This window comes from Corythoichthys intestinalis, chromosome 17 (genome assembly GCF_030265065.1).
Source record: "Corythoichthys intestinalis isolate RoL2023-P3 chromosome 17, ASM3026506v1, whole genome shotgun sequence".
NCBI classification, from domain to species: Eukaryota; Metazoa; Chordata; class Actinopteri; order Syngnathiformes; family Syngnathidae; genus Corythoichthys; species Corythoichthys intestinalis.
Window position 1 is genome coordinate 28,591,287 of NC_080411.1, and position 11,207 is coordinate 28,602,493.

The window sequence follows — 11,207 nt, forward strand, 5'->3', positions numbered from 1 at the left end:
TCGCATATTGTACTTTTAAACAAATTATGTCACAATGAAAAAAATGGCGTCTGTAAAAAAGTCACGGATATTTTCCTCATAACTATTGCTTAATTGTATTTTTTTTGTTTCTGTTGCATTTTTTTTCGATATGTTAGATGATAAATAATCGATCCAATAAAGAAAATTTGAGGGGAAAAAAAATTTAAAAAGGTAAATATATGAAAAAAAACATCTCGACCACTCCTCGATGTCTGTGATTCCTGCATTGCGACCCTTTTTATATTACCATGTATGACCCATAAAATCCCCAAAACATTTAGCTGTGGCCGTTCACAGCTGTGTCTTGACACTCAGTGATACGGGCTACAGTTTTTGGATCAAAACAAGGTCAGTAAGCGATAATATCTCGTTAAAATCATGGCGTCTGTAATTCTGCTCTCGTGTGCTCTCACCTCCAGATAGGGTTTTGTTGTTTAAAAACGCCCTCCTGTTCAAAATTTTTCTTCCCCCAGAAAATTTAGATTTTGAGCTTTCCAGTGATGTATGCATATAGGACAATTTTGAAATTTGGCCAAATTGGCCAACTTCAAGTCGCCTGAGGGTTTTCCGCCATATGCAAAGCAAATAAATGACCGTCTATGGTGCTAGACACATGATCTGTTCGAAAAATAATTTCGACCCATTATAAAAATATATTTTTTTGTTCATTTCATTCATTTTTGTTGCAGTTATTTTGCTTTGTTTTTATTGCTACCGGGGGGAAGCATAACTCGGCCTTTAGTCCTACACGCAAATTACTGTACTGAACCCATAGTGCTTAGCTTTTACCACATTGTACCAGAATACAGTGGTGGGCTTGGATTTAATGAAATCCGGGATCACACACAAACACGTACAATTCTTAATTTTAAACTTTTTCTCATTTTAAAACATGCAAAGAATGGTATAGTTCTGTATTAAAACACAGTAATACAACATAAGATGCATATAGTATGTAAAATGTGAGAACAAAAATATTACCTAACCGGACGGGTGGAGGTTGACAGAGATTTGAACACTTAAACACTTTATCATAGCTCCGCACAAAATCATATACAGGTATTATTTTTAGCCCTCCACTCACTCACCAGGGCCCACACAAGCGCAGCCCCTTGTCTTTCCTTGTTCTTCTGTGAGATCGGTCAATTTGCCACTACTGACAGGTGAATCAGAAGCGTGTTGTGTATCTACCGGGAAGGGTCTGAAGTGCATATCTCAAATTTCGCCCTTATCTCAAGACCGTGAAATGGTCAAACGATTGCCAAAAATGACTAAGTCAACATTTACTAAGAGTGCTTTTAAACCTGCCACCATTACATCACACGTATCTCATGTTTGGGCGTTCATATTCAATAAAACAATAGTCCAAATATCGGCTTGTAGCTTGAAAACCTTATTCTTAATTCAAAGCATCACTACTATATTTTAATTTTTTAAAGATATTTTTGTCCAATTCTAACTTGAACGCATTCAATGTCCCTGACACAGGAGGTTTTGATATCAACATCAAAGGCTGGGGCAGCGAGGATGTGTACCTGTACCAAAAGTACCTTCACAGCAACCTCCTGGTGGTGCGGGCTCCGTCGCGCAACCTCTTCCACCTATGGCACGAGAAGCATTGTGCTGACAATCTTGCACCCAAGCAGTACAGCATGTGCATGCGGTCCAAGATCATGAACGAGGCGTCGCACCAACAGCTTGGCTTGCTCTTCTTCCAAAAAGACATTGAAGCACATCTGCGCAAGCAGAACACGCAACAAAAACAATAAAACCCTTAAAGACATGAAGGCTAACATAATAATGACATTCTTTTCCCAATGAGTGTTCATTTGCTGGGAGTAAAAAAAAAAGGTGAAAACATGCACCGCTGGTTAGGAGCAGCATTGTTTTCGTCAACGATGACTATGACGGAAATATTTCGTCGACGAACCATTTTTTCATCTCGATGACGAGACAATAACGAGCAAACCACCCCCCACCAACTCACCAGAGTCCTCTCCAGTCTCCAAGCTTGTTTTGAAAACGTTAGCATAGCATTCACACTTCCATTAGCATTAAGCTAATGCTTACGGCGAGCAGCCTCTTACACTCTCGGACAACTTTTTTTTATAGACTGTTCATGGCCTCCAGGTGGGTATAATTAATTGAAAATAATGAACTGTTTTCTTTCTGAGTGTGTATTATCAATAAGTTGGCGCTGTCCTTGTAGACGCTATAATATGTGTGAAATAGTTGGAAACCCTTATTTATTTATTTTTGGAGTAAAATTTGTTTAATTTTACAGATGAAAACATTTTGAGTCAACATCGACTAAAACTACATAAAATTAGTCTGAGTTTTCGTCAACAAAAACTAGACAAAGACAAACACATTTCGAAATGACCAGAATATGACTAAGACTAATCAGTATTATCGTCCTATAGACTAAGACGAAAAGTAAAAGGGCTGCCAAAAACAACACTGGTGAGTAGGAAACAAATGAAGGACTGCTTTGAACTGACCTTTCATTATTTTATAGATGACATTTAATATATTTAATTTCCTGTTGGTTGTTTGTTTATATGCAGTATATAACCATATAATGACCATATGTCATGTATTTCACCCTTTTTGAATAACCTTTATAAGTTAAGGTTTTGAGCAGAACATATTCGGGAGACCCGGACCTGAAGGGGAATTCAAGTATTTTAAAGAGACATTTTTATTTACCTCTCAATTTGAAGCAGTTCTCATTTGTTTTAATAATCTGTTATCAAGTATGTGTTACTTATCAGAAGCCATTGTTGCTGAACTTTTCTCAAACTTTTAGGCTTTTGTTGAGACAGCTAAGGTGTTGCATCTGAGGGGGATGTGGGTTGGTTTGTGTGAAAGAGGTTTAGAGGTTACAGCAACTTACCCGCCCTTGTACCCCTGCAAACAATAATAAAGTCCATTTCCTGTTACTTTTTATTTATTTCATTTTTTTAATGGGTTACTGAAAACACCTGAATTATTCTTTTAATGGCCATAAATGTTCTTAATTCCAATTAAAGGAACACTAGGTAACTTTTCAACCTTTGTCAAATATTTTCATAACATTTGTGATAATATGTCGACTGACAACTAGTTGAATGCAGAGGTGGGTAGAGTAGCCAAAATTTTTACTCAAGTAAGACAAGCGTTACTTCAAAATAATATTACTCAAGTAAAAGTAATCGTCCAAAAAATTTACTCAAGTACAAGTAAAAAAGTATTCAGTGAAAAGAATACTCAAGTAATGAGTAAAATTGTGAGTAACTGGTTCTATTTTTGTTGGATTTAAAAAAAAAAAAAATTACATTTTTTTTTAATCTGAGCAGTTATCTATATGGATTTATTATAATGATACTGTACAATAACCCATTACATAACCACATTATGCCAATGAAATACAAAAAAAATCATGGAATTCTGACGAGAGAAGAAAAATTACAGAAATGCAGCATGATTTGTCCAAAGATCATGACTGCCCTCTAGTGGAGAAGTTCCTTGTTGAATAATGAAGAGTTCTTTCATTTTTACTATTTTGAAATTAAAAGGATCATATCTCCGGTTTTCCGTGGTCAATCAGTGCCAAATAAAAAGGGCAGCGCTCTAAATCAAATACTTCATTTTTTACAGTGCTTTAAAGACACATGATTGAACAGGCTGGCGTGAAGCTAGAACGGCAAGCTCGCGTCTGATTGGTATAATGGAGTCATGTGATTATTGTTGCGACGTCTCATTGGTGAAATCGGTAGTGCTACCCCAGTAATGCAGCAGGCACGTCTCTACTCATGGTATCGCTGGCAAAAAAAAAATCTAATCCAATAAAGATGAAAAATGTAACGACTCTTGTGTAGCCCAAAGTAGCGGAGTAAGAGTAGCGTTTTTTTCTTCACAAATTACTCAAGTAAAAGTCAAAAGTATAGCTTAATAAAACTACTCTTAGAAGTACATTTTTCTCAAAAGGTTACTCAAGTAAAAATGTAACAGAGTACATACAAGGCTTACTACCCATCTCTGGTTCAATGACACCTCTTTTATATCTTGACGGGGTCTGTATCGCTTTCACCGGCACTAATTAACTTTGAGGAAGGTGGCAGGAACCCTGCCACACAAAAAAACTACTAATGTGCTGAATGCTTTACAGCATACGTCACTTCTCCCTTTCCCTATTCATTATAAAGACGTAGGTCGATGCGAACGCTTTCGCGCGAATTCTGCAAAGATGGCAGAGCAACAAAAGAGAGAAAAAGTTTTGTCTGAGGAGGAAAAAAGGCAGGCTACCAGGATATACGGACTAAACTTTGGCACGGCTTTCACTCACTGGCGTCACGCCAGTTGACGAGTTCGGATAGGATGGGGTGATTAGCCACACGGTTGCTAACCATCATATTCTATTGTTTGGCCAAAACTGGATTCATTACCTTATTACTATTCATCCTTCACACAGCCGCTGGAAAAAAGATGTTGTTTCATCCATCTGCAGGCGACCAGGACATTGATTTTTGATTGATTGATTGATGATTTAACGACACTGTATGGGTGTGCGTCGGTCCTCATGGGAAACACAGCGCTGGTCCTCATTGGAAATGCAGTCTTCCTTAAGGCAAAACATTTTTTTTTTTTTTAGTAAAAAATCAAGCGCAATGTGACAATCAGGCTCTGGTCCTGGTTCTGTTTCTAGCTGCGAACACGTCCGGATGTCACCAGCAAAATTTAATACGTGGGATATTTGACATGTTGTTTTACCCTTGTTCATGCACTTGTACATTATTTTTACGGCATATATCATGGCGAAAACAAAGGACCCGCTCATTAAGCTGCAATCCCTGTGAAGCAAGGGCAGCACTTGACCAAAGATGTGAACAATTTTGAAGTGTTTGTAGTCATGAAAAAATTCAAGCTGTTTTTACATCTATCTCCTTGTGAACAACTTTAATATGTACATAAAGAATTTGCTCAATTCAGTAGATTTGGGATTTTTGTTGTTGTTGTTGTTATTACATGTTTTTCCTGTCAAATTAAAACTTTTTTTCTTTAATTATTTTTATTTGCGTTAAATTAAGACTTTTTCCATTGTAATATACTGTAAAGACCTTTTTGGGGTAATTAATTCTCCGTGGATTATTTCAATTTTTTGTTGTTGCAATAAACAACCACCCACTGCTCTAGACTTCACACTTGTAAAATTGTGACTTTTTTGCAAAGCATTACAACTTTTTAAAAATGGTCATTTAATTAATTTTCCCTAAAATGGCAGCTTTTTCTTAATCAGTAAAAGATTTAAAGAAGGCGAGGAATTTTAGTTACAACTCTTTGTGAAACAGGCTTGAGTTTCCCCTCTTTTTCAGGTTCTGGTAACTTCCCCTTGTGTAATTTCCCTTATTACCTCCTTCGGGGGTTAGCAACACGCGGCTCTATGGCGCCGCTCTAGGGGCTCCCTGGAGCTTTTCAAAAATGTTTGAAGATGTGGTAGGGAAATATATTTTTAGTTTTAATATATTTTCTGTTGGAGGACAAACATGACGCAAACATTCTTCTATTTCATTAATATTGTCATGAGGTTTAACTTGAGGCGGCATCGTACAACAGAGTAGTCATGTGGTGCGTCATTCTCTATTGGATGCACTGAAGAGAGAATAAACATTTACCGTATTTTCCGCATTATAAGGTGCATCGGAGTATAAGGCGCACCTTTAATGAATGGCCTATTTTTAAACTGTTTTCATGTATAGAGCGCACTGCATTACAAGGCGCAGTAGTAGTAGTGGTTGGTGTTGCGATATGCATCCACAAGATAGGGCTGAGCTAAATGGATTAACATGCCATTATTCACCAATATTCATCCATATATAAAGCACATCGGATTATAAGGCGCACATCAGTTTTTTTGAAAATTGAAGGCTTTCAGGTGTGCCTTATGGTGCAGAAAATATGGTAATCATGAAGGCTCATTATGTATTTGGAACCAACTTAGTCATTTTGATAGTAGGCCAATATAGCTAAATATATTAAATATATATATTAAATACAAATAGCATGTGTTACCTTCTTTACAGGGTGACCCAAAAAAAGTTTACACTGCCATAATACAACTAAAATGCCATGTTTATTCATCTTAGAATTAGAATTTAATCACAAATTATACATTATTGTAAAGAACATGTACAGTACACTCTATTTTTCAATGTGTCCTACCTTAAGTGTCACAACAGCCTCCAGGCGCCTGCGGAACGCTTGACAGGTCTTCTTTATGTAGGATGCTGTCATCTTTTCCCAAGATCTAACAATGGACCTCTCCAAGGCTGCCACAGAAGTTTGTGGCTTCTTACAAGCACTGTCCTCCACAGTTGCCCATATGCTATAATCCAGGGGATTGAGATCTGGACTCTGGGTGGCCACATATCACCTTGTCAATCAACTTTTTGGTCCCCAAAGATCGGGCACTTCCAGACCCAGGTTTTCGTGAGGCTGTTCCAGTATCTTTCAGCTTCTTTTTAACTTTGTAGACTGCACATCTGGATATTCTCAGATTTGCTGCAATCTCAGTAGGTGTCAGACCGGCACGCAGCAATTCAGGTACAGCTAAAGTTTTCTTCATTTTCAGCAGAAGCACAGGAATTGTAGAGACAAGAGATTACGAGCTGCATTGAGTGACCTTAATGAATCACTTAAGCATGACAACCTATTTAGATATGTTTCAATGGCTTTTAAACAAGCAGTCAACTGAGTGTAAACTTTTTTTTGGGTCACCCTGTATAAGGCGTATACACAAGGGCGTAGGTTTGCATAGGGACCGTAAGGACATTACTCTAACAACTTTTCAGGATACTCATATTGTCCCCACCAACTTTTAAGCAACCTTATTTGCATTATATAATGAGTTCAGTTATATAGGTAATTTAGATTATCTAGTTTGCATATGGTGTAAGGATAGAATTGACCCTACCATTATTAAGTTATTTAAAGTACTTTAATTTTTTTCAGACTTACATTGACCCCTTTTCACTTGCTGAATGTGCCAGTCCATTTTTTTCCCTCAAACGCACGTTTGATTGGCTGATGTCTTGACCCCACCCCCACACACACTCATTCACCGCCCCCTTCGAAAATGAGGTACAGTACTGCTCAAAAGTTTGTGAACCCCCTCAACATTTTGGAATTTTCTATTATTTCAACCTGATTTCCTAATCAATCAATTCAGTAGTTTTTTTTTGTTTTTTTAACAGTTGTGTTGTCGAGACTAAATTAAAAAGAGTTTTCATCAACTGATGTAGGTGCAAAATTGAACTGTTTGGTCACAACCAAAACCGCCATGTCTGGCGAAAAGTCAACACTGCATACCACCAAAAGAACCTTCTCCCAACAGTGAAGCATGGAGGTGGGAATGTCAAGATCTGGGCTTGCTTTTCATCCTCAGGACCTGGACAACTCCACATAGTCCAGGGAATCATGAATTCTGAGGAATATTGTCAAATCCTAGAACATAACCTGACGCCATCTGTTTTGAAGTTAAAGCTTGGCAGAAGGTGGATCATGCAACATGATAATGATCCAAAGCATTCCAGCAATACAACCAAGGAATGGCTGAAAAAGAAGAAGATTTGTGTTCTGGACTGGCCCAGTCAAAGTCCTGACCTAAATCCCATTGAAATGCTGTGGCGGGACCTGAAGCGAGCAGTTCATGCCAGACGCCCATCAAACCTCTCTCAACTGACTGCGTTCTGCAAGGAAGAATGGGCAAAAATCCCCCAAAGTAGATGTGAGAGGCTGATTAGTCACTACAGAAACCGTTTGGTTGAGGTAATCTCTGCAAAAGGAGGCGCAATATCCTATTAACTGAAGGGGTTCACATACTTTTGCACACATGATATCTGAGTTTTTCTTAAATCAACCACTTTTGTTAAATAAAGAATGACAATATAACTATTTCTTTTGTTTCAGTCCATTATTTGGAATGTCAGTATTGTGGATTTGGGTATAACTTAACATTTAATAAGGTTATTTTAGTTTTTTTTTTTACAAAAAATCTGACCATCGCTGTGGGGTTCACAAACTTTCGAGCAGCACTGTATATTAGAATTTTTTTTTTTCTGCCAGCAGCAGCCACTGTAAGTAATATGAAAATGTTAAGGTTGTGGAGGTGGGGAACATACCACAAATTTTGCAACTGAAAGTGCGACCTGCATCAGAGCTAGCATAACATTAATCTGTGCGAGTTTCTCGAACACGAGGAGGAAGCTGCTTTGAGAGAAGTATCCTCCTGGATGTTTTCTACTGTTAACGTTAATTAAACTTTAAGAAATTAGGTGAACCAAGGTTTATCCTATTCTCCCCAGTTTTCATTTTCATTTTATTTATTTGGTCTTAAAGCAGCCCAAAGGAGCATTCATTTTTTGTCGAGTTTGGCTGTGCTTGTGGACAAAAAGAGTATTGTTTTCCCTGAAGGAAGGCTCTATTTCTATTTGTTATTCCCTGACCAAGAAGTTTTTTTGTCATATTTAATTTATTTAGACAGACAATTTTAAGTGGTATTAAGACAAATATTAATTTTTTTTGCATTACTGGATAGTTGAGATGATTAATAAGTTTTGTGTACGTAATATACTAGTAATTTGTGTTCAAATATTGCAATTAAAATTTGCTAATAAAATTTTCAAAATTAGGTTCATATTAGTGAGAAATGTAGCCCAGACCCCCGTTCACGCAATGTGTTTGGTTTTATTAATGCCCCGTCCCCAGCAAAAAGTGTACATGCAGGGTGTATCCATAGGCGGAGTTTCACTTTTGGGGCAGGGGGGGCACCACATGTTGATGACCGCAAAACGCAGTGTCAGCAATAAAATTAACTTACAAGAATATTTATTATAATAAGTTGAAAATGAGCGTTTTTTGTTTCCAAAAATTCTTGAGGGGAATTCTAAATCAGGCTGCGTAGGACAGCTATACTTTTCGCCGAGATCATCATCCATTGAATATGGTACGCCCGCCGGTGTCGCGCCAATGTGGTTACCCCAGTAAAAAATTGTATCACCTGGGCGGAGCCATATGGAGGTAGATTTGTGTCTTCTGGATCCCCAAAAAAAGTTACTTTCAAAAAAAAAAAAAAAAAAAAGTTCAATCAAAATATATATTTTCAATTTTTAAAAAAAAGTTAAATTTGAAACTCAAAAAAATGCATTTGAAAGCTGTTTTTCTTTGGATTTTTTTGATTGAAGTAAAAAAAAAAAAAAAAAAAGGTTCAATCACAATATATATTTTCAATTAAAAAAAAGTTAAATTTGAAACTAAAAAAAAATGCATTTGAAAGCTATTTTTGTTTGGAGTTTTTTTTTGATTGATGTCAATTTTTTTGGTTGAAACAACTTTTTTGATTGAAGTAATGTGGTTTTGCGTTTGGCAACATTTTGACTAGGACATTTGTGTCTTTATTATTCAATCAAAAAATAAGTTGCTTCAAACAAAAAATATATTTTTTTCAAAAGAAAAATCACATCAATCAAAAAAAGAAAACTTTCAATCATAGAAAAAACGTTTTTGAATGCGAAAAAATATTTGAGACTCAAATATTTGCATTTGAACACTTAATTTTTCATACAAAAATTTTCTTTGATTTTAGAAATCCCTCAAAAAGTTGCCTCAATCAAAAAAAATATTTTCAAAGAAAAAAATCTTTTGAAAAATAAAATTGCCCTCCCTTAATTTTGTTGTTGTTGTTGAAAATAATATGCAAAGCAATGGACCGTCTAAAGCAGACATGTCCAAAGTCCGGCCCGGGGGCCAAATGTGGCCCGTGGTCAAATTTCATCCGGCCCCCAGCCTCTGTCATAAAATCAATAACCTCTGGCCCAAACACAGACTTAATGAATTGGTCAGCACTACTGCAACCAGCATATGAAGTAGTTTACACAGAAAATGCAGCCCCTCATTTACCCACTAAAAGGCAGCAGCACTTTAACCCTTTATTGCCAAATGTATCACATTTGATACAACTAAAATTTCATGATTTTGAGACTAATTTAGATTTTTGACATTGCATGTTTCATGAGAAAAAAAACACATGATTTAGCATGGGTTATAGATATAGAGCGCTTATTACACATATTCATTTTGACTTTTCTTTTTACAAACTTGAAAAAAATGTTTCATTAGGACTTTATTTTTCAAATTTAAGGATTCTCGGATAATTGCTTCATGTTGGAGGTATTTAAGGGCTAAGCAACCTTACTCCGTGTGACCCATTACATCTGTTTTCTAAAATGGTGACAATCAACAAAAAAAAGTAAGTTGACTGTAACGGCCGACGCTTCAAGGATAGGTGGAAATTAGACTATTTCTTCACTAAAATACGCAAAAACTGTGCCTCATTTGCAAAGAGACGTCGCTGTTTTTAAAAATTTCAATGTGAGGCGATATTACCAAACAAGACACGCTGACATGTACGACAAGATAACAGGGAAGAAACGCAGTGAGAAATTGAAGCAACTTGAAGCTAGTTTAATGTCACAGCAGCAGTATTTCGCAAGAGCCCGAGAGTCGAAAGAGAAAAAAAATAATTAAGCAAATGTGACACACTGAATGGCTTGCTAAAATTTGCTTAAATATATTGTTCTACGTAAAGGACGTCAGCCAAGGTCGGCCCCCGACATTTTTACCACACCAAATCTGGCCCCCTATGCAAAAAGTTTGGACACCCCTGGTCTAAAGTGCTCGTCACTGTTCGAAAAATCACTTTGACCTATCATAAAAATATCTTTTTTGTTGTTCATTTCATTCATTTTTGTTTTATTGCTTTACAACTTATTTACACATATATAGGAAAGTCAATTACATGCAATGACACTTTTTGGCCATCAGGGGGGGCCTGGACCCCCAATATTGAGAACAAACCCACACCCCTGTGTATATAGTATAAGGCTCCAGACATATTTGTTTTTTTTTTGTTTTTTTGCACCAATATGGATCTTTCAACATTTTGGGTTGCCGACCCCAGGCTGACCTAGTTATAGACTCCGAGCTTTCATTATGGTCACCAGGTCTGACCTACCTTCGTGTAATATTGTAATGCTACCTTTCAGACACAAGATGGCATCAGTCTGGCGGAGATCTGACTCCATTTCCTGTCGAGTTCAAATACAAACAAAAACGTCAAAACGTCTAGTATTTGCTCTTCTAATCCGTGT

General features: G+C 36.8%; 1 protein-coding gene across 2 annotated transcripts in view; it reads left to right on the forward strand.

Annotated features, from left to right (window-relative positions):
• Window positions 1-5,467, forward strand: part of csgalnact1a (chondroitin sulfate N-acetylgalactosaminyltransferase 1a) — a 63,613-nt gene extending 58,146 nt beyond the window's left edge. Inside the window, exon 8 of one of the 2 annotated variants that reach the window (XM_057819402.1) lies at window positions 1,510-5,466. In XM_057819402.1, coding sequence (XP_057675385.1) covers window positions 1,510-1,790 — 281 coding nt within the window. In that variant the 3' untranslated portion in view covers window positions 1,791-5,466. Of the gene's footprint in view, window positions 1-1,509 lie in introns of both variants that reach the window. The other variant, XM_057819403.1, reaches the window with a different exon arrangement.
• The last annotated feature ends 5,740 nt before the right edge of the window (window positions 5,468-11,207 follow it).